The sequence below is a fragment of the Lissotriton vulgaris genome, chromosome 7 (genome assembly GCF_964263255.1).
Source record: "Lissotriton vulgaris chromosome 7, aLisVul1.2, whole genome shotgun sequence".
Classification (NCBI taxonomy): domain Eukaryota; kingdom Metazoa; phylum Chordata; class Amphibia; order Caudata; family Salamandridae; genus Lissotriton; species Lissotriton vulgaris.
The window spans coordinates 1097241408-1097264244 of record NC_141695.1 but is presented as its reverse complement, the minus strand read 5'-3'; the positions used below and the strand labels follow the sequence as shown (position 1 = coordinate 1097264244).

The following is a 22837-nucleotide window of genomic DNA, read 5'->3' as shown; positions in this document are numbered from 1 at the left end:
CCCTGCCACACTTATGGCGGCCAAAAGCGGTACAAAAGGGGGTGGTGATGGACGGAGCATCTGAATCAATCAAACACTCGAACCCAGTCAAAAGATCTGGGTTTAATCCATCACCATTCTTTAGCCACCTCTGCCACCCCAGTTCAGACATGGCTATATGCAAATCAGTCTGACCCTGTGCCTCATGGGAACAGTCCAGCCCGAACTGCCAAGCCATGTCTTCCCTGGACCGGAAACAAGCTTCCAAGGACCGGTTTCTGGCATTCCAGCCGTCTTCAGCCCGGCTTGCTTGAATCCAGTGGCAAAGTGAGCAAGTGACTCATGTCTGAGCATACCCTGCCACAGCCTTTTTCTTTTGGGTTAATCATTCCATGAGAGTGCATGTGTTTTTTAGCTGTATGCCTTGTGTAGTGTACTTCTCTCCCCTGGCCGCATCCGGTGTGACTCTCTCTCTCTCTCTCTCTCTCTCTCTCTCTCTCTCTCTCTCTCTCTCTCTCTCTCTCTCCTCTCTCCTCTCTCCTCTCTCTCTCTCCTCTCTCTCTCTCTCCTCTCTCCTCTCTCCTCTCTCTCCTCTCTCTCCTCTCTCTCGCTCCTCTCCCCCCCCTTCTCCCCCCCTTCTTCCCCACCCTCTGTGTTGCCTTTTGATTCCCACACCCTCTCTGATGCCTCCTGACACCGCCCTCTGTGTTGCTTCCTGATGCCCGTGCCCTCCGTGTTCTACCTACCCACCCTCAGTCTGTTTTGCTTCCCCCTGCCCAGGTCCTTTGTGATGCTTCCTCCACCAGCCCCCTCTTTGTTTCTTCCCCACTCGTGCTCAAAAACATTTTTGCTCTACCTATATTTTTTTATTTATCGGGCTGACTCCGTAATTTTATGTTCGAGGCATATGCGCTGCAGATTACACACAATGCATAGATCGCCACCTAGTGTTGGACCCGGATGTTTGTAGTTGTTTTTGTCCTGAAAAGTCTCTGGAAGTCACAAGATAGGTGACTCCTCCTTTGGATTACACTGCGCATGGGCTCAATCCTCACCCTTTTCGATGGTATTGTCTCGAACGTGTTTCCAATCGACGCAACTCTTCACAACTTCGAAGTCTTCGATTCCGGTCGTCGACGAAGCTTCGGGCCTACCTCTGCTCTATCTTCTGGCTCCTTGGAAAGGACAAACTGTAGGTAATGGGACGTGCACAGCCTGTGTCTTTTTTTGCAATATATCCGTGCTCCTGGGTATCTCCCTCCTCCAGGGGAGTATCCGACAATTCCAAGTGTAGCAGGACTATTACACCATAGTCCTCTCTCCCCGGGCACAAGTTGGTGCTGAAACTTCAGCAAACGTTGTTTGAACTTTTCTGTTTAAATAATTTCAACTTTTACTTCCAAATTAAGATTTATTGCGTTGTTCCAAATAAATTTCTCGTGTTTTCTTCACATATTGATGGAGAAACATTTTTGCCAAATTTTAAATTCTCCAATGCATTTCGGTGCCCCATGCACCTTCATCAGGGAAATCTGAAATCATACAAATAATGCATCTTATATACTGTACTTTTCATATTAATACATCATATTAGTAATTACATGTCAATGAAAACTCGTATCTAGTCCTATTAGGTGTTCACCTCAACATTTTCACTATCGTTAAAGTCAAAGTTCACCCGTGATACACAATGTCAGTTTGTGCCATAACCAAGTTAAAAAGTTGTTACAATCAATAATTCAACGGTAACTACAAACAAACTGATAATGCGAAGGTGGTTATACTCTGAGAGTCCCTATGTGGTTGATATTCTAAGTATAGCTCATACCTAACCAATTCTATGCCGCTAAATCACTTGCGTCTCTAATTCTCTCAGATTTACTCCCTCGCGGTTTGTATCCGCTTGCGGTTTAAATAAATGCAGTTTAAATAAATAAATACAATTGCGAGCGTCCACTATTCCAAACATTTATCGGACCCGCCGGTTCTTACCTAATGTGCAATCGCTATCGTCCATGTCGAAAACACAGAACTGGTATTCACTCAAGAACCACTGTTTGCCTATACTAGAGGAAAAAACTTGGGAGAAATGCTCACACCCAACTGACAGTAAACCCAAGACAAGATACCAAGGAACAGTCCCATGTATGAACTGTAGTAGTTGTCACAACATTATGAAGGGGAATTCTATAACCCATCCTATGAAAGGTCATACTATCCCATTAAAAGTCAATGGAACATGTGACACTATGAATGTGATATATCTGTTAAAATGTCCGTGCGGGTCTTCCTATGTGGGCCACACGGAGAGGAAATTGAAAACGAGATTAACAGAACATAAAAGCAACATAAGGTTGGGATCCTTGAAATCTACGGTGGCAACTCATTTTAAAGAAAAGCACCATCACATAAGTCAGTTGCGTGCATGTATACTTGAGATAGTGACTCATAAAGAAGGCTCTATCAACAAAAAAAACGTACTTAAACGTGAAAACTATTGGATCTATCATTTACAGAGTTTGAAACCACATGGATTAAATGATCGGACTGAATTTCTTTGCTACCTCTGAATTGTAGTATCATTCACAACAGATTGTTATACGTTGTATCTAATGACATTTTTCGAATATTCTTGTTAACATTCATATAAACGCTAGCACAGCATTTTCCATGAAACTGGCTTGTATATGGGCGCTAGATTAATTAGATTGTTTGGTAAACATTGCAACATTGTCATATACAGTGTTAGTATCCATAAAGTTGCAACAGAGTATTCAAAAAAGCCCAACAGACTCGCTAGGCAATGCGCATGCGCAGGTTACGATAGCACGCAAAAACCAGGCCAATCCAGGCTTCCGTAACTAACAGTTCCGTGTTTTCGACATGGACGATAGCGATTGCACATTAGGTAAGAACCGGCGGGTCCGGTAAATGTTTGGAATAGTGGACGCTCGCAATTGTATTTATTTATTTAAACTGTATTTATTTAAACTGCGAGCGGATACAAACCGCGAGGGAGTAAATCTGAGAGAATTTGAGACGCAAGCGATTTAGCGGCATAGAATTAATTAGGTATGAGCTATACTTAAAACATCAACCACTTAGGGACTCTCAGAGTATAACCACCTTCGCATTATCAGTTCGTTTGTATTTACCGTTGAATTATTGATTGTAACAACTTTTTAACTTGGTTATGGCACAAACTGACATTGTGTATCACGGGTGAACTTTGACTTTAACGATAGTGAAAATGTTGAGGTGAACACCTAATAGGACTAGATGCGAGTTTTCATTGACATGTAATTACTAATATGATGTATTACTATGAAAAGTACAGTATATAAGATGCATTATTTGTATGATTTCAGATTTCCCTGATGAAGGTGCATGGGGCACCGAAATGCATTGGAGAATTTAAAATTTGGCAAAAATGTTTCTACATCAATATGTGAAGAAAACATGAGAAATGTATTTGGAACAATGCAATAAATCTTAATTTGGAAGTAAAAGTTGAAATTATTTAAACAGAAAAGTTCAAACAACGTTTGATGAAGTTTCAGCACCAACTTGTGCCCGGGGAGAGAGGACTATGGTGTAATAGTCCTGCTACACTTGGAATCCTTGGAAAGGACACCATTCAAGAAGTGTCCTCAATGTGGGTTGAAGTTTCCCCACACCGATCTCCATGAGGTGTGCAACCTTTGCCTCTCACCGGAGCACGAGGCCAGAGACTGTTCTGCTTGCACCTCCTTCCTCTCCAAGAAGATGATTCGGGACCGACGAGCTTGAAGAACCATGGCTCGCTTGTCATCTTCGATCCCAGACGACAACTTCCAAAGAGCGTCGACATGCCAGAACATGAGCAAGAACATGGCGTCGACAGCAGCTCCGAGGCCGACGACTCAGATGTCGAGGACATCACTCCGGCACAGCGGGTCGTAACTGCGCACGTCAACCCCGGCCCTTCCTCAACACCCTACAAAAAGGCTATGGTCACACCCTCGGACCCGGGTGCACACCGAGACAGTTTCCCATGCCTCTCCTTCGGGCTTGGCAAAGAAGCCTAATAAGCCTTTAGGCAAGCCTACTCCCGGTGCTGGTATACCCCTACCGGCACCGAAAAAGAAGCCCTATTCCTCCTCCACGCCGGCTGCGTTCACATCTAAGCACTTGGCGCCGAAGACTGGCACCTGCTCCTCCGCACCAAAAATACACTCTGAGCCAAGCAAAAAATTGCCACAGAAAGGACCTGACTCCCAAGCCTCGGAGCCGAAAATGGCTTTGGAACTGAAAAAAACACACGTTCCACCGGCCAAAGACCCTGCAAATGCACATGTTTTAAAGCTAAGAGATGCTACCGGTTCGGTGCCGAAAAAGCGTACGGCACCAAATACCTCTGCACCAAAGGATCTACCTTCCACAGAGGCGTGTGGCGCCGCCGCTAGGGCGACTGACTTCGGAATCTGGGGATCACGGTTCGATCCCCGGCGGCAGTTTATCCCAGCACCATGTGACAATGGGCAATAGCTTGCTTAATCTTCCCGACGGCCCCCAGCGCCTAGAGACCCTTACGGGTGATTGTGCACTTCGGAATCTGGGGATCACGGTTCGATCCCCGGCGGCAGTTTATCCCAGCACCATGTGACAATGGGCAATAGCTTGCTTAATCTTCCTGACGGCCCCCAGCGCCTAGAGACCCTTACGGGTGATTGTGCGCTTTACAAATGTGGATTATTATCCAGATCCTACACAAAAGACTCTTGGAAAGGATTCTAAAACTGGTTGATTGACTCTTGGTTCTGAAAAACGACCATTAGACACGCCTGCACTGGCTCCTCATCCTAAGAAAAAGTACATTGCAACCTCTCCTCTATGGATACCTTCTCCTCCTCCTACTCCACCACCACTTCCCCTGCCACATCACTCCCTTACACCATCTCCTACTCCATTCGAAGATGATGACAACTGGGATAACACCTCTGATGACACAGGGGCTGGTGCAGATATTGAGCCACTAGATAATCCTAGTCCTCCTGGCTCACCTGACCCTTGGGAAGATTATAGCACCCCAGACGTCCCTAACATGCCACAAGATGACATATACCCCTCCAGGCCTTCCCCATCAGAGGAAACTATGGGATTTAACCAACTTGTCCATAGGGCTGCCCAATTCCATGGGGTTGAACTACACACTGACCCAGTAGAAGAGGATTTCCTTTTGGATACCTTTGACACTACACAAAAGTCCACCTCAATTCTACCCATGCTTAAAGGAGTCATTAAGCATGTGCCAAAGGTCTTCAAAGATCCAGTCAGGACCCAAATCATCAACCCCCGAAGTGAGAAGAAGTATAAGGCCGCCCCCTCAGATCCAGTCTACATTAAAGGGCCTGTTTCACTAGACTCCCTTGTAGACTCCAACACATGCAAAAGAGCCAATTCCCAAACATCAGGTGAGGCTCCCCACCATATAAGGAGTCTAAACTCCTGGACGCCTCAGGCAAACGAACGGCGTCACAGGCAGAAGGCATATGGCGTATTGACAATACTCAGGCACTACTAGCAAGGTACGACAGGGCACATTATGATGACTTAGAATCCATAATGCAGCACCTTCCAGACAAGTACAAAAATAGAACCAGCGAACTTATACAAGAGGGTAAAACTATCACCAATACCTCTATTCGTTGTGCCCTAGATGCAGCAGATACTGCTTCAAGGGCAATTAATACCAGTGTCCTTCTACATGGGCATGCCAGGCTACGCATTTCAGGTTTCAAACCTGAAGTCCAAAGTGCCATCCTCAATCAACCCTTTGATGAGCAACACTCATTTGGACCTAATGTGGACGTAGCTCTTGAGAAAATGAAGAAAAATACGGACACCGGTAAATCTATGGGAGCCTTGCAATCGCAAGCTCCCAGGCGCTCCTTTCGTCGCTCATCATACAGAAGCATCATCAGAGGCTACTCCTCAGATAGTCCCTCTACTTCTTACAAAGCCCCTATCCAATCCACCTTCAGTGGGGGCTCCCAAAGAGGGGGTTACAGGGGTAACAACAACAAAGGCAGATGCAAAACTAACAACTCCCACTCTGTCTCCACCCCTGCCCAATGACTTCCCTCCACTTCCCCCAATACTTTCCACTCCAGTTGGGGGAAGACTACAACCATTCCTTCCCGTCTGGACCAACATCACATCAGACAGGTGAGTCTGACAAATAATTCAATCAGGTTACTGTCTCCAACTAACATCCAAACCCCCCCCCCCCGAACATACCACCCAAACAGCGCCCAATGTCACAAGAACATGTGCTTCTGCTAAGGCAGGAGGTAATATCCCTCCTACAAAAAAACACAATAGAACTAGTTCCACCACATCAACAAAACAAGGGAATCTACTCCCTGTACTTTCTTATCCCAAAAAAGGACGGCTCTCTAAGGCCTATTCTAGACCTCATACCACTAAACCTGTACATACAATCAGACCACTTATAAAATAATAATAATAATAATAATAAAGAGATTTATAAAGCGCCTGGTGACGCCATCTCGGCGTGTCCCCGCGCTAAGGAGAGAGGAAAGTCGCACAGAGCAAGAAAACTCCTCTGTTCAGCAGTGAAGTTAGATGTTATACAAGTGGGTCTTAAGAAGTTTTCTGAACTTGATTTCAGATCCTTCTAATCTTAGGCTGATCGGGAGTTTGTTCCAGTTGCTGGTCACACTTCAGCAGGTCCTTCCTCTCCTTTTACAAAACAACTTCCTTGCCACTATAGTTCTTAAGGACGCCTATTTCCACATTCCCATTCACACAGCTCACAGAAAGTATCTCAGATTTGTACTGGACGGTCAGCACTATCAATTCAAAGTACTCGCATTCGGAGTTACAACAGTACCAAGAGTGTTTACCAAGTGCCTGACGGTGGTAGCAGCACACTTAAGAAGACCGCACATTCACGTCTTCCCATATCTCGACGACTGGCTCATAAAAGCCAGCTCATACAGTCAGTGTTCACAACACACTCCCACCACCATTCCAATTACTCCACGACTTGGGGTTCCCAGTAAACCACACCAAGTCCCATCTGCAACCGTCTCACGTACAACAATATCTCGGTGCCACAATAAACACCTCAACAGAGCTAGCTTATCCCTCTCCTGCCAGGATAACAAATATGCAAGCTCTTCTAACAAAATTCCAACTGCAACACTCTCTTCCAGCTCAAGTGTTCATGCAACTCAAAGGAATGATGGCCTCTTACATATTCATAGTGCCTCATGCAAGACTACAGATGCGTCCTCTTCAAGAGTGCTTAGAACGTCAATGGAACCAGGCTCAAGGTCAATTAACAGACCTAGTGTTGGTAGACGATCGGACTCCCCACTCTCTGCAATGGTGGAGCACTAAAAACCTTTCCAAGGTCCTACCGTTCCTAGAGCCAGTTCCTCAAATAGTCATGACAGCGGACGCTTCGGGCTCTCCGGATGGGGAGCTCACCTACTGCAGCACACCATGCAGGGCAGGTGGACACCGCAACAAAAGCTACTCCACATCAACCACCTGGAGTTACCAGCCTTATTTCTAGTCTTAAAAGCATTCCAAAAGCAAATATCTGGCAAAGCTGTCTTAGTACGCACCGACAACATGACAGCCATGTACTACATAAACAAACAAGGAGGGACACACTCTCTGCAACTCTCTCAGTTAACGATGGAGATATGGAGATGGGCTATACCTCTAAACTTTTTCCTCTTAGCCCAACATGTTCCAGGGATACAAAACACCATAGCTGATCTGTTAAGCTCTCAAACACAACAGATCCACGAGTGGTAACTTCATCCACAAGTTCTTCAACTGTTCTTTCAGATGTTGGGAGAACTTCGGATAGACCTCTTTGCCACCCATGAAAACACCAAATGCCCAAGCTTCACCCCCAGATATCCACACCCGCTGTCCAAAGGCGATGCGATATGGATGAACTGGTGCGACAAATTTGCAAACTTGGTCCAGACACCCATGGTACACCACACTGCTGCAACTTTCTGTGGGACTGCACCAAAAGCTATCCCTGTCTCCACGCTTCCTAACCCAGAACAATGGAGAGATCAGACACCCGGACCCAGCTCAGCTCAACCTAGCGATCTGGCTCCTGAGGTCCTAGAGTTCGGTTACCTTAACCTCCCACCTGACTGTATGAACGTTATTAAAGAAGCTAGACGTCCCACCACTATTGCATGTTATGCAGCCAAGTGGAAACGTTTTGTAATATACTGTCATAACAACGACCTCAATCCTCTAGATGTGTCTATTCAACACATCATAGGATACATACTACACCTCCAAAGATAAAACTTAGCGTACACATCTATTAGACTACATCTTGCTGCCATTGCAGCATACCTACAAAATAGACAACATCTATCACTTTTTAGAGGACCGCCATAAAGGCTTTTATGGAGAGCCTCAAAAGAATAATTCCTCCCAGAGCACCACCTTCACCTGTGTGGAGTTTGAACATTGTTCTCACACGGTTAATGGGACCTCCCTTTGAACCTTTACATAAATGTGAACTACAATTCTTAACCTGGAAAGTTGATTTCCTAATAGCTATTACTTCTGTAAGGAGAGTTAGTGAGCTACAAGCATTGACCATTCAAGAACCTTTTCTGCAAATGCATCATAATACGGTTGTTCTCCGAACCAATCCTAACCTCCTTCCAAAAGTTATTTCGCCCTTCCATCTCAATCAATCTGTAGAGCTGCCCGTATTCTTCTCGCAGCCACAGTCACAGAAAGAGCTCTTCATACCTTAGACGTCAAAAGAGCATTGCTTTACTACATAGAAAGAACACAACCCATTCGTAAAACTAAACCACTTTTTGTGTCTTTCTCACCACCACACAAAAGCAACCCCATATCAAAATCTGGGATAACTAGGTGGTTTGTCAAATGTATACAGATTTGCTACCACAAAGCTAAATGTACGTTATCTGCCCCTCCTAAAGCCCATTCTACAAGAAAGATAGAGGCTTCAATGGCATGTTTAGGGAACATTCCCTTAGATGATATCTGCAAAGCAGCTACATGCTCTACACTGCACACATTCACAAAACACTATTGTGTAGATGTGCAAACTAAACAACAAGCTACTGTGGGCCAGGCTGTACTCAAAACACTGTTTTAAACTACTGCAACAGATACCGGTGGTCGCCGCTAAGGATGGGTACTGCTATACAACCTATGCATAGTGTGTAATCTGCAGCTCATATGCCTCGAACGGAAAATGCTACTTACCAGTATGTATCTGTTGTTGGCATGTAGAGCTGCAGAGTTACACACTCCTCCCTGGCTACCTTTGTCTGTTCCAGCATTATCTTACTTAGATGCAGCTTATATGAGTATCCTTCCGGTTTCTTACAAAACTCCATAATTTCCCTGCTGGCGAAAAACAATCTAAGGATGGAGCCGATGCCCATGCGCAGTGTAATCCAAAGGAGGAGTCTCCTACCTTGTGACTTCAAGAGACTTTTCAGGACAAAAACAGCAAACATCCGGGCCCAACACTAGGTGGCGATCTGTGCATAGTGTGTAACTGCAGCTCTACATGCCAAGAACAGATGCATACTGGTAAGTAGCATTTTCCTTTTTATAAAAGTGATTGTGTCATAGTGGCTTTTTTTTTTCCTTTAGCCATGCAATACTTAATTGGGGATGCTGTCCAAAGGCATGATATATTGGCTTTGCCAACACTTGTTATTTTAGCTGAGCTGATATTCGCATCAAAATGTTTACAAGCGTCATATATTTATTTCCTGCAGGTCAAAGTTAATTGATATGAACTCCGTCATGCCCAGCATTGCAAATTTTGGGAGATCACTGCTAGCTGGCTACTGCTCGTCCTATGTTCCGGATTTTGTTTTGCAAGGGATAGGAAATGATGACAAAATAAAACAGAGCTTGATGTCAGACTTGTCACATGCTGTGCAAGTAAGTAATATGGTATGATATTTACTATGTTTTTAATATGTTTAAAGCAGTACACTTTTTTCAGTTGGTTGGATTATTCAACATAAGTAGGACCAAGACCCGTTTTTAAAATAAGCATTGTTTGTCAGTATGTTCTAAATAAAACATTTATAAAAGCCTGCTGCAAAGTACAAACAAAATAAGAAAGGGATTCTTTTTTTAACATTGCGATTCTATGAGGTAAAACATTTTTGCTGATTCAGCCTATTTTGAACTGTGAAAATAGATCCTTGTGTAGTGCAAGCCCTCCATACTAGCCAAAATGGTACAGCAAACAGCCATTATAATGATGACATTTGAGTGGAGGGTTCTGTACAGCTGAGGAAACGGCAGGTTAATGGCTCCTTACGGGTGAACCCCTAGAGAGTCCTAACCATAAGGATCTTCACTCAGCAATCCTTTGACTTGGTGAACCTTTGCCGGTCATCCTTCAGGTATCTGTGTAGAACCCCTTTGCAGTTGTCTTTCTTTTTTGCACTGCATATGGTGTGACATAATGTAAGCTGCGCTGAGGTGACTGCCCTGACGGTGGCAGATTAGTGGACCTTTTTTAAGAAGGTGGTATTCATACTCTCAAGTACCTTCAGCTGTCACTTGCAGCCTGACTTGAAACTCTTACTGGCTAGTGTGGCTTATAGACTTTGGAATAGTTGACTTTACAGATTAACCCACCTGAACATGAACCAATATATGTAGTGCTCATAGCTGAAGGTTCCAGGCTAGATATGATTGATTATGATGTTCATCAAAGTCTTTTTATTTTATATAGAGTCCATAATAGTGTGCTGAATCGCAAAGGCAATGAGTGGCTATTTGGCTGTCACTCATCAGTGAAACATATCCTCCAGGAATATATGACGCCACTTACCATGCCATTACTTCGCATGCTATTAGTGCAATGTTTTTACATCCATCTACCATTACTCCGCATACTTTTTATTAGCAAACCATTACTCCGCAAATGCATTAGTAAAATTAGAAACTGCAGACACTACTCGGTAAATATGTACCATTTTTTATTTTTTTTAATAAAGTAACCTAACCCCCGAGACGGGATTACACGGAAATAGGGGTTTTGGGTGGGGGAGTATTATTAAATATAGTTTAAATAATAATAGTTGGTTATTAAATGTAATAACCATATTTTTTCACATTTTTCTTTCTTTTTATAAACACCCAAACACTTTGAAAGGTTTTTAATTATTTTTCTAACTTTTAATAAATAAATAAACACCCCTGCACTACACAAAATACAAATTGCAAATACACTACACAAACTTTTCATCACTACTCTAATCCCTTCAACACTACCTTTAGCACGACCCTACCCTGTGCCACAGTCTTGCCCCTACACGCAAACACTTCCCTACACGTCCCCCTGACACTACCCTAAACCCTAAAACACTACCCTACACTACACAAACACAACACTACCCTAAACCCTAAAACACCCAGTTCGAACCTACCCCTACCCCCAGTCCGTCTCCTACACTGATACACTACCCTACATGACCCCCTTACACTACCCTAAACCCTGAAACACTACTCTACACTAATGCTACAACACTACCCTATAACACTACCTCCAGCACGACCCTAACCCTACTACCAGTCCGTCCCCTACACTTAAACACTACCCTACACAACCCTCTGACACTACCCTACACCACACAAACACTACAACACTACCCTAAACCCTCAAACACTACCCTATACTACACAAACACTACAACACTACTCTAAACCCTAAAACACAACCCCCTGCCCTACTCTAAAACTAAAAAACTACTACTCAAACACCCTTAAAAAAATACACACTCCCACTTACCTTTCTCCTATTTGCAAGTCCCGTCGTAGTAAAATAATGCGGAGTAATAGCATTTGCGAAGTAACAGAATGCTATGTAGAAAACATGCGAAGTAAATGTAAACGCGAACTAAAAAATGCGTAGTAATAGCACTTTGTATTAATGCCCGCGTAGTAATGGTGTGGTACCATCCTCCAGACAAAATTCTGAACGTAAGCTGAAGGTTTCATAACAGGAATTGGACCATCAAGTTCTGGAATACATATTTAGGTCTATACAACAAGCTAGAGAGGAGTCCTGTTTCGCCTAGAATATACTATGTGACCATAGTCTACATAGAAACCTGGATAGGACGCAATTTACTGAGGGTTAATTTGACTAATCATTGTTAATCTCTTCTAGTATTAGTTATGTATAAGGTAATTTACAAGCTAACATATTACAGTCTAGCAGTAATCGGGTGGCATAAGTACATGCTTACCAGAGGACCTCTTTGTTTATATTGAAATTCACAAATCTGTTACTTGTTGATTTTGAGAAATGCCCACTAGGAAAATCGTTCATTAAAGAGGCACCTCAGTAGATTAATCATCATAAGGTTTCAAAGAAGCCTCTACTTTCACACAAAGTGCTAATCTCGTGAAAATATGTCGTATTATCCTGTGTACTTCTTAGCACTCGTTCTCGGAGCAGAAAGTTATAGTGGCCAATACTAATGGCAACTTTAGCAGAACAATGTTGGATAACCTTTTTGCCGTGTTTGTTAGCTGCATTTTTTAGCAATTGTAACTAATGTCCTACTGTTAGAATGGAATGGGACCATGTGCTTGAAACAGTGGCACCAAAACATACCCCCAGACGGATACAATTTGAGTTTTAAGGTTTACAAGTTTTGTATTCCGCGTTGTCACTTGAACAATTATTGCAGGTACCTACTTATTAAAAAAGAAGAAAGTTGGATGGACTCATTTCTCTTGAGGTCAATTGGAAGTTCTTGTTTACTGTGTGAGACATTTCCTTTCGAGATTACAATTTCCTCTTTTTTAATAAAGCATTTGTCCTGGTCAAGACAGCATGCCTCTGGAGGTGGTATTGAGAAGATTTGTAATGAAAAAGTTTGACTTTGACTTATCCCCACAACCAGAGAGCCTCCTCAGACATTTACAGGTTTAAAATTACCACTTAGATAATCAAGTTGGTAGCATCAATGTTGAGTTGCATAATAAGGGAGCGGATAGATAAGACAACTTGGGTACAATACATTTATTTCTGTACATCAGGTAATATTTTTTCCTGTCCATGTTTAGCAGCCCAAATCCTCTTTATCATCTTTGAGCCTGCTATTCTGCCTACCATTTACACATCACATCCATCCATATCGACCATCCTAACATACAGACATCACCCATACTATGCAACATTGTACCACGCATCTCTTCTCTTTCACATATAAATTTTAAAAAAAAGCAATTCAGAGCAACAGTCTTCTTTTATTTCATTTTCATTCATCTACCTAGGTTATCCTGCATTGTCCTCACTGGAGTCTCAGCATCTCCTGTGTTGTCACTCACTCAACAGACATCCTTGGAATTCCTTGCACTTCCGCCACACAGTACATATTTTTTCTCTTTATCAAACCTTAGTGGGATCTCCTCATTAGTTGTAACCACATCCCCCTTCCAATGACACCCCCTTACTGGATTCTGGCCCCTTGATATACCTCTGTAAAAAATAAATGGTTTTCCTGCGACTTTCACTTTTGATTTGTGCTTTTGTATCATTAAAAAAGTAATTTAGCTTAGGTAGACCTTGCAAATCTGGGCGACTTTTTCTGGACGACATTTTTAAAAATGGCGGCTGTGTTGCATTAATGATGTCATGTTTCTGGAACCATGAGACCTATATAATTCATTTTGGTGTCAAAACATGGGGGGGGGGGGGGCGGGGGGATCAAGTAGTCTTATAAAGAAAGAAAATAACTCCTCAGAGCAACCCTTCTGCCATTTTCCACAATGGCAGCTCTATAATGATGTATCTGATAGAGGCTACTAGCCGCAGATTCCTTAACATAGAATTATTCTCCAGGCGTGAGACTGGATCCAGAATTTTTTTGGCCACAGCATCCCGCGTGCCGTAGTGACGGCAACCCGCGACTCCGCCCTGGCGTTGTCCGCGTACGTGATGTCAGCGAGGTCACATAAGTCCCACCCCGGTACGCCTATGTTAGTTTTTTCCTTTTCCGCGTGTAGCGCGGATCCGGATCGTGCTCCTGGCCTGTTTCGGACCTTTCCCTTTCGCTTGTTGTGTGTGTGTGTGTGGGAACAATGTGCGAATGTCTTTGGTCTTTAAGACCTGCTCGTCTTGTGCGCGCCAGATGTTGGCGGCGGATCCTCACACCATCTGCATGTGGTGTTTAGGAGAACACCACTTCTCCACTCATTATGAAGCGTCCCAGCAGATGAAACCGAAGTCCTGGCTGGAGCGCTGGATGAGACTTCTGTCAGCCCACATGTCCAGGTCAGCATAGTCTCAACATCCGGCCCCTGTGGAGGGTTTCAGTTATAGCCGCTTCCTTCTTCGACATCGCGCTTCTCCCAGGCCGCAAGAGCGTCGGTCACCTGTTGGTGTCGCAGTTTGCCCGAGGGCTGGTTCCCGGCCTTTTTGGGGCGAGGGCTCTCCGCGGGTGGGGTGGCCCCGTGTGTTGTCCCCCTATTCGCCGTTTCTCAGTGTGGGTGCGTCCAGAGCCCAGATGGAGACAGGGTGCCAGGCCGACGTCAGGTCGTTGACTCTTCTTTGGATGCCTCCTCTTCTCCAGAGGTTCGGTGCTTGCTGGTTTCGTCCTCACCGGAGATGGGCCGCCGCGTCATTTCTTTTTCCCCGACGTCGTCTAAGGACGGCTCCTCGCCGTCGCCACGTTCTTCGCCGGAGGTGCCGCAGGTCCCCCACTCCTCGGTCCCTCTTCCTCATTTCCGGACCTGGCCCTTCCTTCCTCCAGTTGGCTTGCAGCCGTCCCCCACTGAGGAGCTGTTTCTCCACCGCGGGACCCTACAGAGGGGGGTACTGCCTTTACTCGCGCTGTTTCCACTGCTGTGGGAATCTTGAGCATGGGTAATCCAGCTGCCCATTTCCCTGCTGATCATCTTCTGGAGGTCCTCCATCAGGGTCCTGGTGGTAGGGAGCTGCTGCTTCCTTCGAGGGCTCGCTCCATTCTTCTCTTCTGGGGCTTGAGGCCGCCCCGCCACGGGGCACCCAGTGCACCGCCACCATCCGGCGCCGCGTGATCCGGTGTGTCTTTCCCACCACCCTTCCACCAGGTGCCCTCTTTTATAGAATTCCTTGCCCTCCCTGCCACCGCTGTTGTCTCCCCAGTCGCGGGAGGCCCGCTGGCTTAACTCCTGGCGGAGTAATGTGTTAGCCTCCACTAGTGCGGCTCTGCGGGCTCTTAACACTTTGTTTGTTTTAGCTAGAGCCACTTCTTGCTTATGGGACTCGGCGGAGTCCCTTATGTCTGCCACTTCTCAGGAGGGTGCCTGTATGGATCGGCGGCACCATGTGTTGGATGGCTGGGAGCTGGCGGCGTATATTCTTCACTCCGCTCTGGACATCTCGGAGGTGCTTGGTCGTGCCATGACTTCTTCGGTCGCACTTCGTCGCCATGCCTAGCTCTGGGACAGTGTGTTCCCAGAGAATGTTCGAGAACGGCTGGTGGACCTCCCCTTCGATGGTGCTCTTCTGTTGCACGCCCCTGCAGACTCGGCCATTCAGAGGTTCTTGGCGGTGCTTCGGCCTCCTTCTCTCACTCGGTGACCTGTGAGTTGATATGGTTTTCCGAAGGTCTTCATCTGTTGGGGCGGATCCCAGTTGTGTGATATGTGTCATTACTGTGCATTATAGTCCTCCTCCTTCGGACTGTGGTGTTGGCTGCTGGCCGGCCCTTTTTTGACTGTGTTTTTTGGCTTTTTCTAAGCCGTATTTGTCCTGAGACTTGGCCTTCTTTTATTCTTATTGGCTGATTGACAAGCCGTCTGCGGGTTCTCCGCAGATCTTTCTGTTGTCCTTTGATGCATTATTTTTTTCCTAAGGGGTTTCCCATGTTTTGGGACGTGACACGCCCTATGTGGGGTGGGGGTAGCTATCATATAGCTCTGTCATGTTCTGGGGAGGCGTGGTCGCTGTTTGGGCCTCTGCTCTCCGTGGCTTTACAGTATGTTGCAGGTGTGATCCACATGCTGGTATTTCTGGATTGGCTTGAATTGCGCCCCGGGCTATCGTCTCCGGGGTTGCTGCGTTGTTGGCCTGGTCTGGCCTGCTATCTGCGGCCTTGCGGCCTGGCTCTGCCTAGTTCGACTTCTTTTTGGGCTGTGTGTGTGGATTCCTCCCTTGGGGACGTGTCTGGGCCCTTCTTGGCCTTCCTGGTCTCTGTCTTCGGCTGGCATCTGGCTTGACCGGAGTGCACCGTTCTGTGGTGTTGTTGGCGTCTGGCCGTGCATGCCGGTGCCGTCCTACTGTTTTTATGCACCATTGTGCCTTCTGGTATTTTGGAGGGACAGTCCTACTTGCCTTGCCACCTTCTTCCAGTGGGCCCCCCCTTCAGTTCTGCCTGTCCTCCCTAGGGGTTGTACTGGTTCTTGAGTTCCTTGTCCCTCTTGGAGCGCAGTCTGTCCTGTGGGATGTTGGGTTATTCTTCCTGGGTGACCTCAGGTTACCCTGCCGGCTCTCGCCTGTCCTACCGCTGAGGGCGCCGTTCTGTCTGCCTGTTGCCTTCTGGCTACGTTAGGCTCGGCTGCCCTCTTCAATGGGCGTGTTCCCAGTGCGGGGGCTTGCCTTTGCTCTACCTCTTCTCCTTGGAGTCTCTAGGTTGTTTTTCTTCCTAGGTGCTCCTCTTCCTTCTTGAGCCTTGGGGCTTCTGAGGGAGGTTCTTGATACCTTGAATGGGTGTGGGGCTCTCTGGCCTCCTTTCGCCTTGCCCTCGTTTCTCCTGATGGATGGCAGGTTGCCTTTCTTCTTGTCTTTTCACATCCCCTATGGGGTTGTTGGTCTAATGGATGCAGGGGTACCCCTTGCCTGGGGGGGACAGGGCTCTTTTACCTGTCCGTTGGCCTCATCCCCTGTGGGCACCCCTATTATGTCCAGGTTGGTGGGAACCTCTCGCAGACCATCCTTTCCCTTGGGTATGGCTAGGGTATCTATTCTACGTTAAGGAATCTGCAGCTAGTAGGCTCTATCAGATGTACAAGATACTTACCTTCGGTAAAGATGTATCTGGTAGAGACGATTCTAGCTGCAGATTCCTTCACGGCACGCCCTTCCTCCCCGTTCTGCAAGGACCTTTGGCTTGGTCTTTTGCATTTGCTTCCCTGTGGATGGCTATGCCTTTAGTTTGTGCATTTTGTTGCTCTTTCTGACAGGATGTTCATCCTGATTGTTTCCTTCCTCCTTTTTGGCGCATTGGAGGATAGGTTTATAGGTACTTCTGTGCCTTGTGCTCCAGTTGCCCCAGGTTGGGGCCTACCTTCTACCCCCCCTTTCATTTCTAGGGGTTCTGGCCCCTTTGCTATCTCTAGGTTGGGGTCTTTTGGCCGGGCCTCTGTCCCTGTTCCTTATGGGGGTGGGCACGGGCTGTGATGGGGCTGTCGGGGAGTCTTGTCCTGCCTTGTTTGTCCCGGACTGGTTCCGCTTCATTGTTGTTGGTTGGGGTTGTAGTTCTGCTGCATATTATCATGATGCTTTTTTGTATACTCTTTGTCTCCGAGGGGACTATTTCCATACTGGCGGGGCTACTATTCAGGGCTGTCCTCTTTTCTTTCTTCTTTGCCTGCTTTTGGGTGCTGCAGTGTCTGGCACTTCTCCTTATGGTATTGTTCCTTACCATCTCTTTTTTCTAATTTTTCTGCTCTTTCGCAAACTGTTCCTATACTCTCACAGTCTTTTCTGTTGGCTCCGCGTTGTGGTTAGGAATGTTCTCCTAAGAAAACTGATGTAGGCGTGCCGGGGTGGGACTTACGTGACCTCGCTGACGTCATGTCTGCAGACAACGCCAGGGTGAAGTCGCGTGATGCCATCACCCCGGTGCGTGGGTATGCCGTGGCAAAAACATTTCTGGATCCAGTCTTACGCCTGGGGAATAATTCTGCGTTAAGGAATCTGTGGCTAGAATCGTCTCTACCAGATACATTGTTACCGAAGGTAAGTAACTCGTACGTTTTAGCCATCATTTTGGTAATTTATAATGTAATATTGTTTTTGTTTCAGATTTTCCGTTGATTCAAATTTGTAAACCTGAGCGAATCAGGTGGTGGCAAAAGATCTTTGCCTCCTGACAGAGTGCTGCTAACTACAAATTCTGAGGACTCCTTCAACATAGAAAATGTGCCATATGCCAAAATTAATCCAAAAGAAAAACTAACATCAACTGCGGCTGGACAGAAGAGTGTTTGAGATGCTGCAGAAATACGGCAAGACTTAGTTCACAAAGGATTGAAACTGATGGGTGAAGAAGATAAAATATTTTAGCATTATAACTAAAACTGCTACAAGTCGTATACAATGGAAAAAAGCCTGGAAAGAAATTGTTAAAAAATAGCAGGAACCAGTGACACAACAAGAACCCAAATCTTCTGAGAAAGCGACGACAACCAAACCCCAATGCTCATCCACTTAGAAGATTGATGGCTACCCCTCAGTCCACCTCCAACAACTGTTCAGAAAGCAGAGGATCTTCAATGTGTTATCTGTGGTGTAGCCGGAACAGGGGACACATTTGCGTCTCAAAGGGCAAACATGTTTTTATCTGTAGCCAGTTTCTTCCAAGATGAAGTTTTTAGCTGAGTAGCTGATCTAAACCGTGAGGTCAATGTATTTGCAGTGGATTTGTATGCCACTGAACTGCATGTGTGCATACATTCAAAAATATGAATGTACAACGAGCTCCCAGTAGAAACGTAACCAATAGCCTTCAGTTAAGTTTGCACTCTTTGAAAAAGCAAATACGGCTTTAAAGCCATCCTTCTGTGCTGGCTACTGGTTCACACTCCATGAGATCAGAGAAATAATGGTTAACATTGATGAAACTGCTGATCCAAAATATTGAAATTAAGATTTTTCTGGTGAGAATGAACAGTCACAGAATTTTGTTTTGGTCAATCTGACAAAAAAAATTGAGACACTTCTGGTGTTCTCAGCTGATTTGACTCCTGAAGTTCTTGCTTACAAAATAAATTCACAGGATGCAGTAAAATCAGCATGAACCATTTTAATAAATGTCCTGAAAGATTTACATTTTGGACTTAATGATACATTTTATGATGCCCTAGACCTCTGCAAATCATGGGAGTCAACAAGAATGCCTGATGTTGTCTTAACATTTTTCACATCATTGTTTAATATTAGCAAAGCACAACTGTTACAAATTAAAGTTCTTGAGTTCGGAACAGAAGCCAACAAGGTTGATGATGGCTTTAAAGATATAAGCAAAGAAGTAAAAAACAATCCCTTGAACCAACAGGGTTGTGCTGTGCAAATGTACTGTCTTATCCAAATCAGGTTTAATTAATTGCATTGCAGCAAAAAGAAAACTCCGCTACACATGACTGCCCACGCAATCCATGATAAGTGCAAAAGTAGAAAGCTAATCACTTCAATGAATAGGATTGGTGTATCAACAAGTTATAATGCCATAGTATGGAGACCTTGTCAGCAGCTCATGCTGTAGAATCTTGTGTATCCGACAACACACCACTTCCAAGTCACTTTACCAGGAAAGGATTTACAATTGCTGCTCTAGATAATTTTGATTTTGAAGATGTTTCTTCTTCGTCTGGAACATCCAGCACACATGATACTGCTGTGGTGCTTTTTCAAGATTGCACCAATGAAGTAGCTGCTAGAAAACATGCTGTGTCTGCTTTAGGCATAATCAAACGTAGCTGCAAACTTATAACCCAACTGCCTTGCCAATGTGTGCAAACTCACTACAAGACATCAACATGTCCCAGTCTACCTGAAAGTTTCAAGTGGCTGTGCACATGGATCTACTAACCGGTGCTGCTGTCGTAAAGCTGATTTAATTGAATTGATCATATTGCCTTTTTTTGTGCAGACTTAAGGATGAAGAAAAAGCAAGTTCCTCTGTGGCCTGGAATTCATGATCTGATCTCCCAGAATACCATCCCACTGAACAATTTGTGTTTTTTACCAGTAATACCATCTCCAGTCAAAAACTAAGTATGAGTATACACAGCTCTAAAGAATTTCCAAAATGTGCATGGTCTGCTTGAAGACCAGCCTACCCTGCCAGTTTTCTGCGATGAAGGTGTTTTCCGTGTTGTAGCTGAAATGTTTATGTGCAATCCAGTAAAATTTGCAGATCTTTATCCAATGATGGACGCTTTCCACATAGCAAAAGTTGTGTTGTGTTGTGCAGGAAGTTAGCTCAGTGGATGTGGCATAGACAATGCAGTTATTGAGGTTGAATTCTTTGGAAGCAAAACTGTCCAGTCCGTATTGAGCAGAACTCACTATGTTTGTTTGTTACAAGCTATACTCCTCCTATCTGAGGCTTTAGAAACATTGCGTTGGAATGCTTTCTGGAACAAGAATGACAATGACAAATTAGGTTTTGCATATCTTATCCCAGAAGTGAACAAGGCACAGGCAGCACTTCATTCAAAAGACATAATGCAAAGCCAGTCAATGTTCAGTACACTCAGTTCAAAATCAGAAAACCAAGTTTGTAGACTTTGTCAAAGAATGTGAAGAAAAAATCAGAACTTTGCAAGTACTGGGGAAATGTTATCCTCATGATAGCTCCAGTGAAAAACTTGGTACATACTGATCGGGAGCTGCACATTAAGACTGTGGAGTCAATGATTAATGTTTCTCGAATTTGATTGCTTAAAGTAACCGAGATATTTGTCCTGTTAATTGGAAAGAGTAAAGAAGCTATAGGTGGAAAAACCATGCCTCTACAGCAAGTTCATCCAAAGACATTTTGAAGTGAAAGTCAGGGAGGGAAGGTTCAATGCTGTGGCTCCATTATGAAACTGAAACAGATGTTCAAGAGATCACAGAAAAGCTCCAAGAGAATTGTTGGTCAGACACGTATAATATGTTGCTCAATGGCAGCTGAAAATAAGGAACATAATATCCTAATTTCTACATATACAACCCTTGTTTGAGTGGATTATAAGTAAACCGATTCAATGTTAGGCCTGTATACATTATCATTTTACTGTATTAGTTGTTGTCTCACCTTTTTTCAGAATAATGCCATGCAATCAGGCATGCATCATCCCAAATGTTAATGAGATATATTTCAGGCCAAGAGAGAAAATTGTCAATGTTTCCACCCGTCTTGGGTGATGAGGGAAATATCTACCTCTGCATGCAGGTCTTCATCAGGGCATAGAGACAACAGTGGTTGTAGACTGGACAATCCATAACAGTATGTTGTCTGTGTTGATTGGAATAAATCCTATTCACAGAAAACGTATGGGGTGGTCCCAACACAAGGGTGATTGGGCTCCCTAAAGTGCTTTCAAAAATTACTCCCAAAATTCAGTGAAGAATATTCCAGAAGAGATCTGTTGCATGTCAATACGCGGACACCTTGCCAGAGAGTTCTGAATGCAAGCCCAATCAAAGGAGGGGCTGTATCATTCACTATGTGGAAAGGAAACTGATCCTCAAGGGGGCAAAGAGCCCAACACCATATTAATCTTCCTTAATGCCGTGCCTGCAAATAAGAACAAAAACCTCCCGTCCATGCGGGAGTAGAGCCGGCCTGGGTCCCAATTGCAAATGGTCAAGATTTCATCCATGTAACTTCAGAGAGGCCGTTTAGACTGTTCTTTAGATATCGACACATTGTATTTGACAGTTATCTTGAAGTATTTGATAAAGAATCTGAGAGAATCAGACAAATGTCTACAAGTGGACCAATTGACCTTGCCTGCATCAAAAATTCGACGCATTCACCTGTGCAAATTGAAAATTCTGGTCATCGAACAAGACGAACTTGGAGATGTTAACTCGCCAAAACATTGCTAATGCTTCATTTAACACTGAATTTCCATATTGGCTAGTGGAATGATTTCAACTGAGGGTTTGGTGCCTGCAGATATGTATTTAGAAGGATACAGGCCATATTGTTCAATAATTTAATATCAAATTGGAGGAATCTGACCTTCGTGTTGTGCCACTTGTTGAGTGGGCTGTTCAAAATGGTTTCAATAGTCATTGTACTGTCAAATGACTTGTATGTTAATATTATGCTACTTAGATTTGTTGTAATGTTCGTATGTCAAGGATTCTCAGAGTTATGAATACGTTATGGAACCGGTGAGAAAAGACTCTTAATCCTGCTTCATATTATGTAGAAGAAGCTTGACCCAGTGATGCCCAGTGTTTTTATCAAGGCACATATTGTTACGGGTGATGGCACTATGAGCAGCATTGGAACAAAGCTTGGAGCTTTAACTGCTGAACCTGTGAAGTTTCAAAAAGGATCTGCTGTGACAAAAGCAGAATGTGACTGTAAAGACGTACATACATACGTTGTGTGCGTTTGGAAAACAAGTTCTGACTGTCACACATTTGACTATCTTCGGTACAGTGAGTTCAAGAGAGGAGTCCCACTAAGTTACCTTCCACTGACGTCATATTCTGTGCGAGGACACATTAAAAGTGTTCTTTTTGATTAGAAGATGTGTAAATGTTTTGGAGCATGCATATGTAGAGAAAGATCTGTGTGAATTTGGTTGGGAAGATATTAATGGGGTGCTAAAGCCTATGAAATTTCTAAAGCCTCTACACACAGAACTTACACATACATGTACTTGCAAAACCTGTGCTACAAAAAGATGTCCCTGTCGATATGCTCTGCTCAAATGTTCAACATTCTGCAAATGTACCATGATTAATTTCCGAAACAAATAAAGTGAACTATGAAAATGTGTCTAAAACTGGAGTGATAAACATTTTTTTTCATATTCTGATCATAAACCTTGTTTTGTGTATACATAAAAG

The 22837-nt window shown here is 44.4% G+C and overlaps 1 protein-coding gene across 6 annotated transcripts in view; it reads left to right on the top strand.

Moving 5' to 3' along the window:
* The window catches only part of FNIP1 (folliculin interacting protein 1), a 373696-nt gene that overhangs the window by 330414 nt on the left and 20445 nt on the right, over window positions 1-22837 (top strand). For 5 of the 6 annotated variants that reach the window (XM_086931544.1, XM_086931546.1, XM_086931543.1 and 2 more), the window contains one exon: window positions 9798-9966. In XM_086931544.1, the coding sequence (XP_086787670.1) occupies window positions 9798-9966 (169 nt within the window). Of the gene's footprint in view, window positions 1-9797; window positions 9967-18064; window positions 20097-22837 lie in introns of those variants that run through there. The other variant, XM_086931548.1, reaches the window with a different exon arrangement.